Genomic DNA, 22,157 nt, shown 5'->3' with positions numbered 1-22,157 from the left:
GTAGAATCAGGTACCTACTCAGGAATCAGTACACTACTACAGATCCAGTGCTGTACAGATGTCAGTGTACTTAGGAGTACAGATAATTATTACATCCTTTACTATATAGGGAGGGGAAAGCAACAGAGGAATCTGAACACACCAAATATAAGAAACTTAGCCAAATTCTCACATCACTAGTTTTGCTGAACACTGACAACAAACATGCTATCACACCTTAAGTACTTCACACATCCCTACTGCACCTACTACCAGAAATGTTTAATTTACTTTAAACAAGGCATTTGAAGTTAACAGTATTCCTCATAAGGTTATTTTGTGGCAAAGATCATGAACAAGATTTAAATTTTCAAGGTCATCCAAAAAAAAAAATGCTTCAGTTCTAAAAAAAGAGTGTGTTTCTTCATTTGAGGCTTAAGATTAAGAATCTAATTCTATTTTAATAGAAGGAATGTCCGATTTCCTCAAACCGCTTTTAGAAATCTATATGCGGACTGAAATACAAAATACCCTTAAAGGCTTCAGGGTGTTGGAATCCAGGCTTTTGTTTCTGACACTTCTCTAATGCCTTACCCTGTCTTAGTTTCATAATCATTGATACTGCTACACAGAAAACCCTTTCTGTGAGAGACAAGAAAACATCTTTTAATAGTAAGAGCACAAAAATGTTTCAGATTATTAATATACCCAGAAGAGCAGCTGCATCTGTTCCTCTATGGTAGGACAGATCCTTACTTTTGGAAGCCACCAACAAAAAAATAATAGTAACATTTCTGGGGTTTTAGTATATAAGATGACAGGAACGGATTATTTTAAATGTGTTCAGGTTCCTTCTCCTTTCAGGATTTATTTACACTTCATTTAGATATTAGTTGCTAGCCTGACATGACAAACAGTACCACTCCGAGATAACAGTCCACATTTTCAGGAAAGATGACACTTTAAACCTTCCTAGACTACAAGGATTGTGCCTTTCAAAGCTTTGGATATGTACTCTAACACATCTGACATAAAAATACAGGTTATTATTTGGGAATCTTACTCTTGTGAAAACAGAACAAGAAATTGGGACAAAGTCTGATATTTATCTCTACTTCCCTAAAGCAATCCCATTGCAAGAGCAACAATATGCTTGCCAGGCAGATCAGATCTCTTTCAGTGCACTTGCCAAAGTGAATCTCCTATTTTTTTTTCTTATTTCTGCTTCTAAGTAACTTCAAAAATTAATTCACACCCACATCCTTAAAACACTTTCATTACACTGGAAAAGGGGTTTATCAATAGAAAATGGCTTTTGCAGTGAGCTATACAGGAAAGCCAAAATGTACATTAGCTCACTGCATTCTAAGAACTCGATTCACCAGCAAAACTTCTTGACCTATAAAACTATGCTCATGTTCCTCACTTTGCTGATCCTTGTCTGTGTAAATTACATGCTCTGCAGAGCAGGTGTCTTCTCTTTCTGGGACCAACCAAGACATCGGTCATGAAATTGAATCCCAACTGGTGATGGTTTGAAGCTTACAGCATGCTTATCAGAGGTCACAGAATGTTAAGTGGAAACTAGCAAAAGAACCAAAGCACGCCAGTAGTCCTTAATGATGTGCAGCTGTAGTGATGAGCCAAGACATTTCAGCAATACTTGTACCATAGGTACATCCTTCTGCACTGAAGAAAAATGAACTGGTTCAAAGATGCCAAGTCCTGCTCATCAAGACTAGTAACAAATTGAACTGATTTGCAGTACAAGACATTCTGCTAGACCTTAGATAACTCTAGCTTTCAGGGACATGACTTCCTCTCCTAAATGCCAAGTTGATCAGAAGGGGACTTCTGCATCTTTCTTTCAAACCTAATAACCAATTTAGACTGAGGTGAACTGAAAAGGCGGCAGACACCAGGTTTCACAGACTGCATTCTCATCAGCTTATTCCATCAAACAAATGGCTACATATTTAATCCTGAATTCAAAACAGGAACAGGAGGAAGAAAACGAGGACGTTGGCAATGATCCTACAGCTGAAAAGATAACATTTGTGATCCTGAAATGCGAGATGGCCAACGCAAGGAAGATTTATTTTTTCCACAGACCCTATTACCTTCTTCCTTTCTGTCCATTAAAAAACTATGATAAACATTTTACACAAAAAAAGTTTCACGTAAACATGATCAGGAGTCATGGCATGGATCTGAAAATAAAGTGGTTTGGTCTGCTAATCACAATGTATACAGTAATTCTTTGATGACAGATGAGTCTGCAGTAATTCATCAGCTCTCATCACCCAGGAAGAAAACAGATCAGTCCTAAAACCAGTTCTATAAAGTACTGTCAGGTATTTCAACCCCACACATGACATCTGTTAACTCCTGGCTTCTCTCAGTATCAGGGGGTCACTAAAAACCATTTGGCACCACTCAAACCTTCCAGCCCTGGGAAGTTTCTGATTTTCCTGCAGAGGCTTTACAGTGATGAGCAATTACGTCCAATGTTTGGATTACACAGAAAGGGAATTGGCATTTGTTTGCAACTTAGTAATACCCTACTTCTATAGTTTTCTGCCTTTGGAGAAAAAAAAACAACAAACCACAACAACAACACCCCAAAAGAAGTCTACCTTATCACCTTTTTATAGTCAGGTCACAGGCCTCGGAACAAGGTATCCACAGACAATTCCTTTTGTTTAATGCTTTTTAAAAAAATTACCTGTGACTGAACAACTGCATTAGGAAATTCAAACCGCTTCTTGATGTCATCCAACATTTTGGCTCTGTCATATGACACAAACTCTTACTCTGCAAAAGAGATTAAAAAAAATGTACTTAGAACTGGGAAAGAAAGCATGCTATTCACCAGAAAAAAACCCACAAGATTTATTTAGTACTTAACAGCAGATGTAAGCATTAAAGCATTTTCTTCCCCCTCCTAAGTCTATCATATCACTTTGCTTTATGGGTTTAAACCCAAGAAATGCTGAATACTCATGGTTCTTGCACAAAGAATGGGTGATCAAAATTTCTTAAAGCTGGAGCAAATACACAATTCCATATGGCACAGCATGTGTGCTCAGAGCACTTACCCTTGGGAGCATTTTAAGTATATCTCATTGACTTCAAAATGGGACAGCTCAAGAGTAGTGTTCAGTTTCTAAAGCATGACTTAAAATGCAAAATTCTCCATAAATTTTTCAATTGTTTCACGCAATAATGTAAGTAAAAGAAACAAAAGACTCACCTGTGAAACTAAATGGTAATTGTAGTTAGGGGCTGGAACACTTGAAAAAAAACCCAACCTTCTCTGTAAGCTGGAATATGCAGGCACCAACAAGCACACAGGAATCTAAATTGGAGATAAATTGGAACTCAGCTTACCTTGTTGTACACAAGTGAAACTGATGGCCTATAGCAAATATTAAAACATTTCAGTCTACTATAAACACCTCTAGTCACTTGGAATGGCTTCCTTAAAGTAAAAAACCTAGCACTTGCTGAAAACTTAAGTGCAATCCTTTGCAGTAAGCACTGAGAAAACATATATATGCACACTACTCCCATTGCAAGACATGCTGTCGGTGTGATGTATTCAGAATCTTGCCACTTATATTCAAAAATACAGACTGAAACCCTGGAAACATGCAAACATGGTATGTGCCACAACAAATACCATTCACAGCAGGAAAACTCAAAATTAATGGTTACCACCTCAATAAACATAAATTCCTGGCAGTTAAACAGCGAAATATTCCCATATACTTGTGAATTACATTACTGGAAGTTTAGGAGAAAAAAACCCACAAAACTCTTAACTGCACTCAGAATTATGCCAATATGAGTTTGTATGGGTTTTATGGATTTACCTGCATTTTGAGATGATAGGTATGAACACACATTAAACTAGAGTTGACAGCTTGCTTTTTTTAAAGAAAAATTATCACTACAGCAAACAAATCCAGACATACCTAGATCTGTTGTGTATGTCTAACAATGCCAGTGAATTAGAGACATTCACCTATTTGTATACAGAGTCACAAAAACCAACCCATTCCAGCTGTACCTAACAAGCACCAAAATGATGGAAGGTTCCTCCCTGGGTAGTTTTGCACAAACACACTGGAATTATATGCTATCTACCACCAGGTGATTTTTATTATTCATACTAAAAGGAGAAGCTACAGTAGAGGATCATTAGAAGCACAACAGATAACTCTCAATGGAAGCACTAATCAGTTACTCCAGGCAGACTAGAGGTCTATTGCTTCGCATCAGAAACAATTCCTCAACTTCATTCCATCTACACTAAACACCTACAAAGTATTTACAATGCAACAGCTACATCAGTGCAATTTAGTGAATTTAATTACCATCTAAACAGTTCTTCAGTCTTCAGCACTGACCCTCAGCAAAAACACTTGCATATGGAATGCCTAGAAACTTTACAACATCACTGGATAATCAAGGCTGGCAGAGATCTTGAAGACACCTCTAGTTCGATCTCCTGTTCAAAGGAAGTTCAGCCACAGGGTCAGACAAGGCTGCTCAGGCCTTTGTCCTCTCAGGGCTTGAAAGCCTCCAAGAACAGAAAAGGCACCACCTTACTGAGCTGTCCTGACTGATAAATGCTTTCTCTTCATCGCTAACCTGAGCATTTTTGCTATGGATTGCTGTGAAGTGCCTAGCTGAGTCTTCTTCATCCCCCTTCCACTGGTGCCAGCACTGCTGTTGAGTACCCCCAAAACTGTCCCTCCTCCCAGATGAACCAGCCCCAGTCCCACAGGCTTTCCTCACAAGGCAAGGGCTCCAGCCCCCCGACCTCAGTGGTCATCGCTGATTCTTTCCTGTGGGTCAGTGTTCCTCCTGTACTGGAGAATCCAAAACCGGACATGTCAATATGAGGTCTAATGACTCCTAAGCAGAAGGGAATCAACACCCCCCCCAACCTGGCTCCCCAGGCTGTGCCCTGCTCACACAGCCTGTACTGTAGGGGCTGGGGCAAGGCAGGACATTTGTCATTGCTGAAATTCCTGAGGTTCCCATCAGACTGTTCCTCTAGTATGTCCAGAGGGCAGCCCCACCAGCAGGCAAACTGCCTGCCTTTGACACAAGAACACTGTGGGGGACAGTGTTGAAAGCCTTGCTCAAGTAGAGGTAAACGACATCTACCACTCTCCCCTCTTCTACAAATCCAGTTATTTTATCCTTTAGTAAAAGCAATCAGGTGGGTCTAGCATAATTTTTTCTTTGGTAAATCCATCCTGCATACTGCACTGCTGACTCACATTCATTTTGTTGTCTACTAGGACCCCCTATCAGGATCTCTTCTATAGACCTGTTTCCCAGATAGTCAGCCCCTGCCTGTACTGGTGTATGGGATTATTTCATTCCTGATGCAAGACCCTGCATTGCTCCATGTTCAATTGCAAGAAGTTCCTGTCAGTGCACTTCTCCAGACTGCCCAGGTCCACTGGAAAAACACCCTACATACCAGTGCTTTGAATGGTCTCCGCAATTTGGTATTGGCTACAGATTTACTGACTGCACTCTATCTTATCATCCAAGTCATTAATAAGGGCACTATGCAGTGTTGAGCCTAATACTGATGCCTACGGGACACCATTAATTGCCAGTCTGATAGACTTTGCACCACTGATCACCACCCTTTCAGGCCAACCATCCAGCCAATTTTCCACTGGCTACTATACTGTCTACTTACTGAGGCTGTATGTCATTAATTTGATGACAGGGAGACAATGGAAACTGCATTAATGGTATTGGTAAAGTATACATACAACATCCACTGCCCTCTTGTTCACAGCATAAATAATGTCATTACAGAAAGCAATAAGGTTAGTCAAGCAGGCATGACATACCCTTGCTAAAACCATGCTGACTGCTCCTAGTCACACCTAGTTCTTGCATTTAGAAATGGCTTCTACAAGGATATATTCCCCAGCCTTCCCACGGACTGAATTGATACTGACTGACTTGCAGTTGACTGGATCTTCCTCCTTCTCATGCCCAGAAACATGCTTCAAGAGGATGCACTCCATTATCTTCCTACAGACAAAAGTGAGGTTGACAGGCTTGTTCTACTGCATGCTGACCTTCTCTTTTTTGAAAAGGAGCTCCACAACCTTTGAAAGCCACAACAGAGAGCCACCACACAAGGACATTGGCCAGCTCTTAGCACCATGAAAACATCCTACTTTATCAACATTTTACTATTAATGTAACAGTAAAAGCTCCTCTGGTTGCTATTGCCACGCCTTGCAATTTTCAATTCACATGGAGCTTTGGCTTTTCTAACTCCATCTCTGTATGCCCAAGCAATGTTTCTAAACTGTGCCTCTGTAGACTGCTCCTGCCTCCTGTATGCTGCCAATTTTGCACTGGAGCACACCATTTAGCCTCCCAATACATCTAGTTGGTTTCGTGAGTATTGGGATGGTCTTTTCTTGCATCTTACCCTGTACTTACATCTCTGTCAGCTTTCCTGAGCTCCTTCACCCTTCAAAGCTACCTCTCATAGAGTCCTACCAAAGTACCCCTGAATAAGGCAGAATCTGCTCTCCTGAAATTCAGGGTCTGTCCTGCTACCGGCCCTCCTCATCACTCTCTTTCTGGGCTCTGACTATTAACAACCAAAGGCACGACAAGGAAATAAAAATCACACTGTAGAAATAAGAAAGCTGCATCCTCAGTTGAACAGATGCTTGCACAGTTTCTGATCTGTACTTTAGAACTGGGAACCAGATGAATCAAAAATAAAGATGCCACCCTCCACATTGCTGCAAAGCATCGAGGGGAATGCAACTGCAAAATATCGAGAAAAATGCAAGAATCCACTGCATCATCCAACTCTAATGGCATTCTTTGAAGAGGACATTAAAAACACATAGTATTGTGTCATGGTTTAACCCAGGGTTGGTAATCAAGTACCACACACTCCCCCCTCACCCAGAGGGTTGGGGAAGAGAGTTGTAAAGGAATGCAAAACGCAAGGGTTGAGATAAGAACAATTTAATAATTGAAACAGGAAAAAAAATGAAAGAACAATAATAACAATGATGAAAGTAGCAGTTATCATGAAAAGGGGGAGGCACAGAATAAAATCTAGAGGGAAGAAAGAAACATGTGGTGCACAATGCAATGTGCTCACCACCCACTGACCGATGCCTTGCCAGTCCCCAAACAATGACCCGCCCACCCCAGCAAGCCCCCCACCCAGGTACATATACCACACATGGCATCCCATACCATGGGATACCACTTTGGCTAGTTCAGGTCAGCTGACCTGGCTGTGTCCCCTCCCGCCTCTTTGCTAACAAGCCCTGAGGAACTGAAGCTCTCACATCAAAGACAAAACACAGCACCATAGTAGCTCCTAAGAAAACAATTAACTCCATCCCTGCTGAAACCAGGACATACTGGACACCTGACAAGCTAGAAATCCAACACCATCACCGTTAACTACAAGAACAACTTCAAGCATCAAAATTATATCATCATTCAACAAAGCACTTCTGTCCATAGTAAAAGAGTCTGCTGAGTGGGCACAGGTTTGCCTACACACTTAATACTAAGCATGAAGGTTTTTTCTTTTGAAGTAACATCAAAAAAATTGAAACTAAAATATAGTTGGGTAGAATATGTAATTCTCAAATATTGTATAAAGAAAAGAGAATAAAGCTTACTGTTAATAGATTGTCTCATTATCTACTTCGCACACAGATTTTGTGCGGGTACAAAGAGCAAAAAGTTTTTATCTCATACACATACTTAATAGAATATCTCATTGCAATTAGGCTGTTTAATAGTATTATTTCACACTAGTAAAATACAAACATTAAATGCTTTTCTACAGTTAGTCATCTGTGCAAAAGTTAGTCTTTCTTCTCACCGCGTATTACTTGGGACATTCAGTTTCTCTCTGCTGACTGCACCCTCAAAGAAACAGATCATGGAAGATTATTACTGGCAGTGTTGTCAGGGTACCATTAACATCTCAACCTCTGTGAAGATGTAAAAAGTTCTCAGACAACATTTAGCAAATTTAAAAATCACCAGAAGGAAATCTTTAAGGAAGTAATATTCAGTCAAAGGATAGCAGCTGCGGTTCCTCAAAAGCTTTGAGGAGATAAGTTTTCACATTACCTTCAAGTTGGCATCTGGAGGTCAACTGAATTTAGCAGCTCAAGACTTCAAGCAAAAGAAACTGCGAAAAGCACTTTTGAGCTGGACACACCTCCCTATGAGGCTACTTATTACTTTATATCCCACTTCTCAAACACATCATTTCCAGTCTTCCCAACAGCAAATACCCTCCACAGAAACATCATACAATCATTTGTGCACATATGATCCTGTGATGAGCCAAAGCCAGTAAGAAGAACATCCTGGAGAAGCATAGCTGCCGTTGGTAGTAACTGCAAAGCCAAAAGATAGTCAAAATCATTGCAGAAAATTCCAAGTATGATGTATAAAATAGAACCTCACCACTACCTAAATCTGGAGTTACTAAAAAAAAGCAACAAACAAACCCTTTTCTTAATCCAGTGCCTAGCTTTTTGACACTCAAGACATGGAAACCATCAAGATTAGTTCAAGACTTAGACACTATGAAAAGAAAGAAAGAAAACAAAACTGTGAGGAATTTTTCTCCTTCTTCAATTTAGGCAGCTACTTGAATTTGGAGACCACTTTCTACGAATAAAAAACCAACCATCTGAACAACTGTTTTTTCACCTTTAGGAACGAGGGCTACTGCCCACTCTTGTCAGTATGTCAAGCCCCTTCTATAAATAGGTATAAGCATCAGTATTTTCTGCAGCCGCTTTCTCTCCTTCCCAGAAATGGTACAATGTCCATACAATAATCCCAAGAATTGGAAAAGCAACAGCAGAGCTTTTTCATTTCCTATTTTTCATTGTCTTTTATGCCAAAAAAAAAGAAAAAGGAGGGTCAGCCTCACAAGAGCTGGCAAGGGTCTCTATGGCCTATCAACAACAGCCTTGAAAACTACTGAGCAGCTTTACCTCAACTTATAGTTGGGACAGCATTCTGCCTCAAAAAAAAACCCCACCAATTAGCAGAATCTTCTTTAACATTAACAACTTGCAGCACTGTGTAATTTATTTTCATGCTGCAGCTGACATATTAGCATTATACAAAACACAACCTTTGCAAAGGAAGCAGCATCACTCTGAAACCAATCCATCCATATCCAAAACAAGCTCCATATGAACAGTTCTTTCTCATTTCTGTGCCTCCAGAAATAAGAAATACAGGAATACTAAGAAAAGGAGTAATTACTTTGCAGATTCTTACAGCAGTCCTCTCCTAACATCCTGCTAATAACTGCCAAAGCAGGCATACGCCAGCTTCTAAACATCCCCAAAATTACCATATTATTACTATTTATTACTAAACATATCCCAAAATTACTACATCAGCAGTCTACCTTGTTCAGCTGTAACTGATTACATCTCTCTTCTCCTGCCATCTTTTTTTCTTGTTTGTCCTAAGCTGTATTTTTCCTATTGCCACTGCTGAAGAGGCACTTCACATCATTTACCACATAACCCAATGCATACACCCATGCAAAAGGTAAAGAAAAAAAGAACAGGACCCTTGCCTGTTCTCCCAACGTCATCAATGTGAATGGTAATCATCTGTAAATGGGTTAAGCTTTGCTGGCTGCCAGGCACCCACCAAGCTGCTCTATCACTTCCCCTCCTCAACTAGACAAGAGGAAAAAATTACAATGAAAGGTCTGTGGGTCCAGATAAGGCCAGGGAGAAATCACTCACCAGTTACCATCAGAGGCAAAACAGACTCAACTTCGGGGAATTAATTTAATTTATTACCAGTCAAATCATAACCATAGGATAATGAGAAATAAGAACTGATCCATAAAACACCTTCCCCTCACCTCTCCCTTCCTCCTGGGATCAATTTCACGCACTCCTCACTTCTCTACCTCTTCCCCCTGAGCAGAGCAGGTGGAAAGGGAACGGAGGGCTGCGGTCACACTCTTGCCCTCATACAGCGCGGGATCCCTCCCACAGGAGACAGTCCTTCACAAACTTCTCCACTGTGGATCCTTCCCACAGGCTACAGTTCTTCACAAAGTGCTCCAGCGTGGGTCCTCCGTGGGGTCACAAGCCCGGCCAGCAAACCTGCTCCAGTGCAGGCTCCTCTCTCCATGGGGCCCCAGGCCCTGCCAGGAGCTGCTCCAGCCTGAGCTCCTCATGGGGTCAAGGCCTCCTTTGGGCACCCACCTACCCCAGCGTGGGGTCCTCCACAGTTCCTTCTCTCACATTCTCCCTACTCTCTTCTGGCTGCTGTTGTGCAGCAGCTTTTACCCTTTCTTAAATGTTATCACAGAGGCGCTGCCACAACCACCATCGCTGATGGGCTCAGCTTTGGGAACCAGCAGATCTGTCCTGGAGCCAGCTGGCAACGACTCTGTTGAATGTCAGGGAAGCTTCTGGCATCTTCTCACAGAAACCACCCCTGCAGCCTCCACACTACCGAAATCTTGCCAGACAACTAAGCCAGACACAGCACACTAACGCTAAAAAGGACAAGCGCTGCTAATGTAACCGAACCAGCAAGCATTTCCATGGCACTACACCTTCAGACCTGGCCCGTTCCAGGTTACCGACACTAACGATGACACGGTAAGCCACGCTCTGTAACAGAAGTGACCGCTGGAAGCACCGAGACCCCATTCCCCGTGTTTATTGCCTTTTGCTCGATGTTGAGGATTCTCGATTCAAACCGGTGTGCCCTCAAACGCTCCCACCGCTTATCGTCACACATGCGACACTTCACAAGAACCAGGTTTAAATAAAAAACAAATACCGCCCCGTCCCCCCCGCGTGCGACTAACGGCCCCGCCGCGGTGACGTTCCACGCAGGCCTGGCCAGGTGTCGCCCGCCCCGCCAGGCCGCGGCAGCCCCGCCGAGCGGCCCCGGGAGCCATGCGGGCCCCACCGCCCGGCCACGGCTCTGCCCCGGCACCCGCCTCGCGGCACCGCGCTCCCCGCCTCGGCGGCAGCGGCGTCCCCGGCGCCAGGCCCGCCCGCACGGCCAGCGCAGCCGCCTCCCGCCGCTCCGCGCCCCTCACCTGGCCTCACCAAGCGGCGCGGCCCGCCCGGCTCCAGCGGCAGTACCTCCCACCGCGCCCCCCGCCACCTCTCCCGCAGCGACCGGACGCTGACACCGGCTTGAAACTGGGCCGCCCCCAGCGAAGGCGCCTGCGCGGCGCACGACGCCTGCGCACTGGCTACCCCGCGGCTGCGGCCAGCCTGGGCGGGGGGCCGGTCCGCGGCGGGGGGTGCGGCGGGCCTTGCTGGCTGCGCCTGGCCGCTGTCACGGACATGCGAGGGTTTTTTAAACGGTGCCATCGGAACGAGAGGGGTCCGGGCCACCAGGGTGCTGGCCCGAGATGCGGGTGCCCGCTGCGTAGGCGCGCTGAGCCTCGCCGAGGCCGGTGGCTGTTCCCCGTTCCCCGCTGGCAGGGTGCGCCCGGCTTTGCGCGCCTGGGCGCTGCGGGCCCGGCTGCTGCGGCCGCCGCGGGGCGTGAGCCGGGCCTGCGGAGTCCGTTGCATCCGGACTCAGACATAGGCTTAAATCCAGATACTTCAACAGAAGCAATGTAACATACTGAAAAGGATGTGGTAATTCATTAAATATTACCCGAATATAAAAATAAATGTCTTCATCAGCTTCAAAATTACTGCAGAGTGAGTCTCTTCAGTCTTCAAATATTTTGGCAGGCAAACTGCAGGGACAACAGGAAGACACTGGACGTGAAAAACGAATGCTGTTCTCTGTGCTGCATGTTATGCAGCTTTCTCAAAGGCAGGAGAGTAGGTGAATCTGCTCACAGCTCTACTGGTGACAGCTGCATCAGTGACAGGTTGAAAGCTCTATGCAGCAGGGTCTAACGAGGTGGTGTTCTCAGTTAACACTGTTATTTTAACACCAAACAGCACTTCGATTCATGAACATCAAAGCATCAGGCAACTTCTGCAAGACGTGAATTTGTTTGGAAAGGGCTAGGTTCTTTTCTAATGTCACTGAAAGGTGTGTGCTCTTGAGTCGGTTGAGCTGAAAGTAGTGAAATGCTGACAAACATGAAACCAACAGTAAGTGGAGGCAAGTAGCCTATTTATTTTTTTTTAACAGTTTATTAGACTTAGTCTTACGCAAAACTCCCAACACAGCTTGTCAGGTCCCTGCCTTGCATGCTGCTGGGGCAGAGTCAGTCCCAACTGCCACCACGTCCACTCTTGCAGTAGGTAGACATGGGAATGTGGATGCATCTCGTACGCTGCTTTGTTGTTCTGTTTACCTTTTTTCTCCTGCCTTGACAGAGGCTATTTTTGTTTGTTGCCACATAGCCTTTTAGCCAACTAGTTTTTCTTTTTGAAGCTTCCATGTTGCAGAGCTTGCCTAGACAGATGACGTGTGTCTCAGTAGCATGTTAACCAAAGAAACTTATCTGGCTCTGTGTTAGTTAGCTCCACGTTACACCTGAGAGGGGACCACTGCTCTCTGAGTATGGTGCTAAGTCTGCTATTGCCCAAATGAGCATTAGCCAAAATGGCTTTCAGTTAGATTAAAATTGTGATGAGATCTCTCAAGGGTAAAGAGCATATAGGCTTTTGAAATATTTTGATGCTGACAGTTCTGATCATGTTTATACTGTGGAGCATCTTGCTATGAGAAGAGCTTCACCAGAGTGGCTTCATGCTTCGCATCGGGGTATCAGGGATTATCACATCCATTGTCTGGATTATTCAGCTCTGGAGCCTAGTTCCCAGCACTGTTTCAAAACCCTGAGTTTCATGCAGGTCATCTAAGAACATTGATACATGAGGACATTGAATGCACATAACATAAACATTCTCACAAAGGGCTTTTGGTAGCTCTGGAGACTCAGTCCTGGCTTGAGACAAAAGCAATCCATCTCCTCTGTATGAAATTATTTACTGTCCTGTGGTCTCAATCTGTTTTAATACCATTCTGTTCTATGTCCAGATCTCAGAAGCAGGAAAGAAGCAGAAGATACCTCTTAATAGACATGCTTGAATTCACAGCTATTACTTTTGATTGCCTTTTGACTTGCATGTCTTCTAGAGCCTGGCTGTGTAACTGAAGTGTATTTTCTGTAGTTCACTGGTGTCCCCAGCTTCCAAAGTCTTTCATTGAAATCAAAGAAATACTTGGGACTTATGAAGGCAGCATCAGTGCCAAAGTCATAACTGAGTTTGATTCAAAGTAGCTGCAGATTATGCTGAAAAATCTGTTTTCACTAGTCAAATTTGAAAGAAATTCAACACCTCTGGGAGGTGTCCCCATCATAATTTCCTTTTGGATTTAATGTGGCCTATCTGTTATACAGAAAACAATAGAACTCAGCTTGCATTGGGCTGCCAGACAGGCTTGCTGCTCTCCAGTTCCTGTGATTGGATAAAAGTTTCTGGTCAGGGAGTCCCTGTCGCTGACTGGTGAGCATGCTGCAGGCGCCTGGTCAGAGTGTGCTGGTCAGAGTGTGTTGATTCCGCGGTTCCCAGGACTTGCTCTGCATCTGGCTTCTTGTTTGGGCATAGCTGGTTTTCTTTCTCACACTGCTTGTTCCAAGGACAATTTAAAGTTGCTCAGCAGCTTCAACTAACAGGCCTGGGTCGTCCAACCCAGACAATGGTAACATATGTCCTCAGTCCTTCAAAAATCTCTCTACAAAGGTCAGAGATTTGGTTTACTTCCACAAATATTTCATCCTGCCTGCGTGCAGGTTATACTAGATGTTCTCCTGAGGCTCTTTCTATGATTCTATGATTAGCAGCATTTTTCTTTTGGGATATTTGGGTGTGGGGAGGGTGCAGAAATGTGCATTTTTCACCCGAACATAATGTGTATACTCAACATAATTTTGTCTGAAATTCACATACAAAACCAAAAAAAATGGCTTTGCTCCAATTAATAATTTTGCACTTACTGTGAAGCTAAGATGGAGTAGGCAGACTTGCAACTATGCTAAGCGTTCCTAGTACATTTTCAGAAAAGGAAAGCACTGATTGGGTGATACCCACTGTCAACAAGAATGTTTAAGTTTGAATGGGTATTCTTTCATATTTTCCCAAAATATAGAAATATTTTCCAACTCTGCTTACTATTATCTAGACTGTATTCCATTGGCATGGTTTTAATTGATAGGTATGAACACCTTGTGCATATATTAATGTGTCAGAAACTGATAACTGCATTGCACTGCTAGGCTTAAAGGTTTTTGATCTGTAGCACAACACCTAGTTGTAGACCAGTTACTAGTGGTGTACATCAAGGGCTGACACTGGGGTCAGTACTGCCTAACATCTTCAGGAGTGATTGAGATAATCACATTTACAGTCTCAAAGGAGATTTCTCAGATCAGATTTTTAGAAACAACGTTTAATATCTTTCTAGAAAGCAAGAATTCTACTTTGAAGTAAGAATAGATGTTTCATATGCATACTTACTCAAACATAAAGTTAGAATCTCATTAGGGTTTTCATAACATGGGGTGATCAAAGTAATAAGATAACATGTCTTCGATATAGTCATTTGTGGTCTGTGGCAATTAATAATTATGAAAAGTCTTTATTGGAACATAAGAATCCAAGTGGGAAATGCAAACTTGGTACGAAAAACACATTACAGATTTAAACTGTCAAGTGTTTTGAATATATTTTTGCAAATCCTTGAGGCTACTGCACTGTCTACTTTTATATTCCCATCAGTTTATGCAGTCCCTTAAAGCTGCTATTTTGAAATGATACTTCATATTAGAGCAACACCTTAATCAGTAATGATCTTCTAGATTCTTCATTCCAGATAAAAGATTGCCAGCTCCAGCAAAACAAGCCATGAGATTGGGATACAAGTGACCTCAAAACAATAAACTGCATTCTACTTTCACTTACACAATGCAGCACAGCTAAACATGAGGAGGATTCAAGGAATGCAATTAAGGATGTGATTCAAATTGTTTTATGCCTCAGCTCCATTTTCAAAACGTAAAAGTGCTACTTAAAAAAAAAAAAGTTTTCTACTTTAGCACATTTCAGGCTACATGAGATTGAAATTACTGTCTTCATAATCTACTTGTCTAGATGCCTGGTAATCACCTGGTAACCTTCAGTTCTTGAATAGCTCGTCTCAGAGCAATATGCCTGTTCAAATCTGCCAGTTGCAACTGTACGGGTATGTCAGAGAGGAGGACCATACTGTGTCTGCCAGTATAGACATGTCAAATACCAGAATCATGCTCTGTGGTGCTTTTCCAAAAGCAGTAGAATCTCATCAATTTCTGTGACCAAAGCTGAAGTGGTACTTGAGTATTAGGCAAAAAAAGCCTATATTACAAAATATGTAAAGAATGACCTTTACTCCTCTGTGCTTGAAAAGCTCTGTTAGCTGGATTAGTTTTATGGGTAGCTTCCTGTAGAAGAATGGCTGCAGAAGCGTGGCCTTAGAATCTCTGAAGATCTGCACAATCCAGGCTGTATTAGAATAGGCCTGTAATCAGAATTGTATTGAAGTTGCTGTGCTGAAGATAACAAGAAAGGTCGCCTTGAGCTATTCTTGAATCCTGAGACCAAGTAATTATGTCGTGCCAACAGGCCGTGGCTGTAACAAGCTACAGCTGCTGGGAAAGCAGGTACAGGGCCAAGAAAGGTAGGGACTGGTATGGGAATATAGGGAGTAACAAACTACAAGGCTGAAGCTCAGCAACACAATTAGCAACATGGATAGAATGCTTATTTTAGTCATGATAATTAGGGGTGTGAGAACCATGCGTGTTTAGAGACTACTAACCAATTATATTTCTGCTTTACAAATATGCACGAGTATCGATTCTATATAAGTAGTGTTAGAAACTAATAAAGTTGAGCAAGATGCATAACTCATCTTGAGCGTCTTCTTGACTGCGACGAACCCTTCTTCCAACATTTGGCGCCTGAACCACGGGAAAGCTGGAAATAGCTGGAAAAACTCTGCCTTTGCATTGCAACAGTGGGCTTTGCGATTTGAAAGTTGCTGAGAGGAGTTCAAGCAGGAAGGCATCCGTAAGGAGTAAAGACGTCTGAATCCGGCAGTGAGCTACTGCACGGACCTGCACCGCTAAGACCATTTTTCCCTCGATAATGGAAAGAGAGGCGGCACTCACGCTATTTACTGATATTCTTGCTAAGCGAGAGGCTAGTGTGAGCACTGAGAAGCTCCATGAGCTCTGTAGGTGGGCGAATGAAAAAGGACACTTAAAAGACCCGCAATTGATGTTTAGTGTGACTGAGTGGCAAGAGATCGGGGATTCCCTTTGCGATGCGATCCTTAGCAGCAGCAAGTCAGCCGAGGACTTGGGGACTACCTGGAGGGAGGTCATGAACCATTTACGATCAATGGTTGCGGAGGAAAAAATGGCTATGGCTGCCTCAGACCTCCTCGGTCAGGAAACCGAGTCGGAGTCTATCCGATTATTTGGTCAAGGCGCTCCGTCTGCAAAAGGCATAATTGTGCCTATTAAAAACTCTGCGACAGAGCTATTACAGCCGACACCGTCTCCGGAGGGTGCCGCTGCAACATGTGCTCCATGCCGACCTGAAAGCTACCAAGAGCCGCCCCCCGTGCTAGATGAGGAAGAGGGTACAAGTGCGGGTCGGAGTGTGCCTCTGAATGAGAGCACAGACTCCGATAAAGAAAATGAACCCATCCCAGCTACCCCGATACCCCATCCCCGAACAAAACGCTCCTACTGGACCCTAAACCACTTGCAGCAGCAATTGAACGAACGTCATCTGCCTGCTGCCTGTCGTGATCTTCAGGTCTGAGCCAGGAAGGCGTTATCCTCCACCCTGCCGCTCCCCAAAGTCATTAGTCTGGGGTTATACGAGACGCTATATTGGAGGGAGAGTGGCAGGCTGCTACTGCTGTTGCATGCCTGGTGTGGACCACCACTTTACCAGATGGTTCAGCAGCCGCAGCGTGGAAACCTTTCGATTGGAAGTTTATGCAGCAGCTGCAACAAACTGTTACACAGTATGATTTACAATCAGAACCAGTCAAGCACCTGCTGAATTATTTGACTCTGAAAACATGACACCCAGTGACTGTACTTCGCTAGCCAGATTGCTTCCTACACCAGCACAGTTCCCCGCGCCCCGCCAGCGTGCCGTGCCGTGCCCGCGGCTCCCCCTGCTCACCCACCCACCCACCGCCACGGATCCCCCCAGCTGCTGGCGCAAAGCGGAGTCCAGAGTTCGGTGTGGAGCTGCAGATCGCACCCCCGCCGGTAGTAAGACCGCATAGAGTAAATCGCAGCAGGACTCTACGCTAAATTCCTCTCGGGGGGGCACTAACGGAAGGCCGCGACGAGCAACCGCGGCAGGGCTTCTCCGCGCTGATATCCTTTCTGTGAAAGGGGAGAGCTCTGAGAAGACCGCGATGGAATTAGACGCGGCAATTAAACTGTTAACTGGCATCGTCCTTGGGAGAGGGGAGGGCGTTATAGAGACAGAAGTGGAGACCTTAGTTCGCTGGGCACTAAAAAAGTAAAAAAACAAAAAACAAAAACCAACCCCCCCCCCCCAAAAAAAAAAAAAACCCAAAAAACCAAAACCACAAAAAAAACCCCAAAACCAAAAAAAACTAAAAAAACCAAAAAACCAAAAAAACGAAAAAAAACCATCCCCCCAAAAAACCACAAACAACAAAAAAACCCCCCCAAAACCCCAAAAAACCACAAAACCAAAAAACCACACAAACCCCCCCCAAAACAAACAAAAAAACCACACAAAAACCCCAAAACCCCCAAAACCTAAAAATAACAAAAACAAAACCCCCCAAAAAAGAATAAGATCCCCGAGCCGCGTTATTGTTTAGTATTGCGGAATGGAGAGAAGTGGGAAATTGCCTCTGGGGTGGCGGTCTATAGTTAACACTCTGGAAACTATGAAAGCGAAAAAAAAAAGTAAAAAAAAAAAAGTAGCGGTGGCAGCCATAGAAGCGTTGGGGAGAGATGTGTAGCAAAGCCGGTGGAGCAGAAGGGTGATTCACCTAAGCCTTCTCTCTTGGCTACACTTTTCGGAGTTGGGCATACTCGTCCTACGAAGGGTATATCCGCCCCTGCGTTCAACCGTGCCGGAGCTTTTAGATAAGACAGCGGACAAACCGAAAGCTCCTCCTCGGGAGCCTGCGGTAACTGAGCCGAACCCGGAAGAGGCGGCCGGGCCGCCCCAGGAGGGCGGGGCAGCGGGTCACGCGGCACCAATCACGTCAGGGCGGGCAGCAGCGCCGTGCGGTGACGTACCCCCTCGGCCTGGAACGTCATCGGGCGGGTCTGAGGAGGAAGGCGGGGAGAAACCTTGTGATAACAATACAGAGAAATCCTTACAGGAGCTAATAGATAAATTAAGAAACCCGGTAAAACGAGTTAAAATGAACCTGCCTACTACTTCAATACCTGTAATTCCTCCAGTTAGCCCAGCTACCCCGCCGATGCTGAACTCGAGAAAAGATCCAATTCTACAGTGTTGGTCTGGTGTTACTCGTGATGCTGTTTTGGAGGGTGACTGGCAGGTGACCAGCTCATTAGCTTGTCCAGTACTGATTAATAATCTTGATGCACATAACTGGGACATGATTTATGGAAGGTTAATGATCAGATTTTAGCGATGGGAGTGTTGCAACCTGTTCTTCCACCTTTTATGATGGTCCCTCAGATTTGGCAAATTGTTGTGATAGACTTGAAAGACTGTTCTGTCTTTTTCACGATTCCCTTACACCCTGATGACACACAAAGAGACTCACTAACGATGATTTGCAACCGTTCTGATCCTGGTTGCGTGGCACCGAAGCCAACAGTCCTCGAACTTGTTCACCAGAACAGTGGGCTGCCCTAGAAGTTGTGTCCCGCAAGATTCAGACTGGCTGGTGTGGTGGCCGTATGGTGAATCATCCATTATCTATTTTGGTTTGTAATGTTGCCACTTCACCTTTTGCCCTTATTTTACAATGGCAAAAGAAAAAGGGGGAAAATACGGCGATCATTTTAGAGTGGTTGTTTTTGCCATTGCAACCCAGACATTGTATTTTAAGTCGCCCTGAAGCAGTAGCGGCCTTGGTGAGAAAAGGAAGAGACAGGATTGTTGAAATTGATGGGACTGAACCGGCAGATATCAGTATTCCAGTCCGTGGTGATGATTATGAATGGCTTCTGAGACATTCAACAGCCATACAGGAAGCCTTGATGGGTTATACAGGTGTTGTACACAACAACCGGCCAAAAGGACCTCTCTGGAAGATGTTAGAACATTATCAGTGGATTGTGAGACCGTTATGCTCAAAAAGACCAGCTGAAGGGCAACGGTGTTTACAGATGCAGGGTGAAAGATGAAGAAGGCTGCGTGTGTTTGGCAATCCGATAAACAGTGGCAGAAACACGTGATCACAGGTGAACCACGGGACAACCTTCAAACCTTAGAACTAAAAGCAGTTATTGAAAGGGCAAACCGTATCCTGAAGGATTATCTTCAGAGACAGAAAGTATTGCAGCACATAGACGTAACTGAACGGTTGACTAAGGTGTTGTTTACCTTAAACTATCTCTCCCTTACAGAGGACAGAGAGGGACCACCTGTTGTTATACATCACCAAACAGCGCGAGGGAACCAAACAACTACAGTTCCTGGTTTGAATGTTCTGTATAAAAATATGGCTTCAGGTGTATGGGAAGGACCTAATCTAGTGTTATTTATCGGTAGAGGTTATTTTTGTATCTCCACAGATAAAGGACCTATATGGGTCCCTAGCAAGTTTGTGCGACCTGTACGTCAAGAAGACAGAAGAGAAGACTCAGAGCGAGCAGACGGAATAAACTGTCTATGTTGTAAGGGATGTAACCCGTGGGTATTGTGCCGATGTATGCTATGTGGGGTAAAACGGTTCTGTAAGCCAAAGCTTAAATGTAAATGGTGTAAAGAGTGTATGTGTTTGATTAGTAACCGGGCATGAAGCAAGAGAAAGCATACGACTAGTGTAATACCATGCTGATTGGAGACAGTATACATCATCAGAATCTGTGAAAGCACAGATTTGTGGGGTGGAATGAAAAAAAAAAAAACCGACAAAAAAAAAAACCCTGTGGAAATTGTAGAACTAAACATGTTTAAGCGGTGGACTTGGTTTATGGTCTTGATGAATTTTTTACCCATTGGCCAAAGTATTTTTGACATCTTGCCTAGAACAAACATATGGGTGACATGGGCAAATATCACAGGGGTAACAGACTTTTGTTTAAGTCTGCAACAAGCAGACAACCCCTTTAGAACTTGTTTAATTGGTGTTCCCCTGCAGGAGAATGAAACAAATTTTGATGGTTTTTTGAAATGTTAAAACAGTGGATCTGACTTCCAATCAGAATGGTACATGTATGAGTCCAAATGGGCAATTTGTTTGGCCTTCTATGCATAATGCAGCGTGGCAGAAAACGGTTATTGAGAATTTAAATCGACCATATCATTTGCCATTGCAGGAGTTAGACCTATTGTGTAGCATTGTGCCCGTTAAATACGTTAACGTAACTGCAACGGGAATGCCAGTATGCGACGACACGGTACCACCACTTCAACCTGTAAATGGCACTGGAGTAATTTGGTTTGGTGAACCGTGGCGATTGTGGCTAGCACGTCAAGGTGAATGGGAGTTTTATACAAGGTTTCAAAACCTAACCGGTTCACCTATTTGGGGTGAATTGAAAACTGGAGGCCTACATGTAAATGTATCAGGGGGCTATCAGTTGCCACCGGGAGTCTTTTTGATAGTGGAGATAGAGCATGGCCAGGGATTCCTTTGAATCCTGTCGGTGGACCATGTTATTTAAGGCGTTTAACTTTGTTTGCTCCACATATGAAAGACTTATTGAAAATGACTCCACAATTTCATAGATCACGGAGGGCACTGTGCACCTTTGATGAAACATGTAATGACCAAGTCGATCTGCAGTCTGCAACAACAAATGTCTTAGCCTCCATATTTATGCCAGGAGCAATGACTGCATTAAACACTAAGAATATACGAAGGTTAGCGTGTTGGGGAGAGAAGCAATTTAATCTTACATCGCAGATTTTAAGTTCGTTATCGCTTGACGTAGATAGGGTTAGGCATGCTACATTACAAAATAGAGCTGCAGTAGATTTTTTGTTATTAGCACATGGACACGGTTGTGAGGATTTTGAAGGGATGTGTTGTGTGAACCTTTCCGATCATTCCATATCTATCCACAAGAAGTTGTCACAACTGCAGGGAAACATGAAGCATATTCTTGCTGATGGTAATCCCTTTGATGAATGGTTGAGAGGATTGGCATAACAGGTTGGTTAAAGACGTTATTGAGGGAAGGAATACGCTTTGTTATAATCATTATTGTAATGCTTTTAGTTTTTAGCTAAGTTTTTTCTTGTTTAAAGAGAGTAGTTTTTAACATAACCAATCAGGCCTGGCTTGTGCAAAAGAAAAAAGGGGGAATTGTAGAAGAATGGCTGCAGAAGCGTGGCCTTAGAATCTCTGAAGATCTGCACAATCCAGGCTGTATTAGAATAGGCCTGTAATCAGAATTGTATTGAAGTTGCTGTGCTGAAGATAACAAGAAAGGTCGCCTTGAGCTATTCTTGAATCCTGAGACCAAGTAATTATGTCGTGCCAACAGGCCGTGGCTGTAACAAGCTACAGCTGCTGGGAAAGCAGGTGCAGGGCCAAGAAAGGTAGGGACCGGTCTGGGAAAATAGGGAGTAACAAACTACAAGGCTGAAGCACAGCGACTCAATTAGCTACATGGACAGAATGCTTATTTTAGTCATGATAATTAGAGGTGTGAGAACCGCACGTGCTTAGAGACTAATAACCAATTATATTTTTGCTTTACGAATATGCATGAGTATCGATTCTATATAAGTAGTGTTAGAAACTAATAAAATTGACCAAGATGCATAGCTCATATTAAGCGTCTTCTTGACTGTGGCGAACCCTTCTTCCAACAGCTTCCAACTTGGGGTAAAGGGCAATACTTGGAATTTCTATGATGAGGACAAGCCCCTAGGTCAGGCTTTACACCA

General features: G+C 43.7%; 1 protein-coding gene across 3 annotated transcripts in view; it reads right to left on the bottom strand.

The window, feature by feature from the left end:
- Positions 1–19,504, bottom strand: part of FOCAD (focadhesin) — a 126,989-nt gene extending 107,485 nt beyond the window's left edge. Inside the window, exons 1-4 of one of the 3 annotated variants that reach the window (XM_080372894.1) lie at positions 18,103–19,504; positions 11,126–17,075; positions 3,229–3,337; positions 2,705–2,791 (exon numbers count right to left, since the gene is read on the bottom strand). In XM_080372894.1, the coding sequence (XP_080229020.1) occupies positions 2,705–2,761 (57 nt within the window). In that variant the 5' untranslated portion in view covers positions 2,762–2,791; positions 3,229–3,337; positions 11,126–17,075; positions 18,103–19,504. Of the gene's footprint in view, positions 1–2,704; positions 2,794–3,228; positions 3,338–11,125; positions 17,076–18,102 lie in introns of those variants that run through there. The other 2 variants (XM_080372895.1, XM_080372896.1) reach the window with 2 other exon arrangements.
- Positions 19,505–22,157: the final 2,653 nt, after the last annotated feature.

The sequence above is a fragment of the Falco punctatus genome (assembly GCF_963210335.1).
Source record: "Falco punctatus genome assembly, chromosome: Z".
Taxonomy (NCBI): Eukaryota; Metazoa; Chordata; class Aves; order Falconiformes; family Falconidae; genus Falco; species Falco punctatus.
Note: the sequence above shows the minus strand (reverse complement) of the source record. Positions and strands in the feature narration are given on the sequence as shown.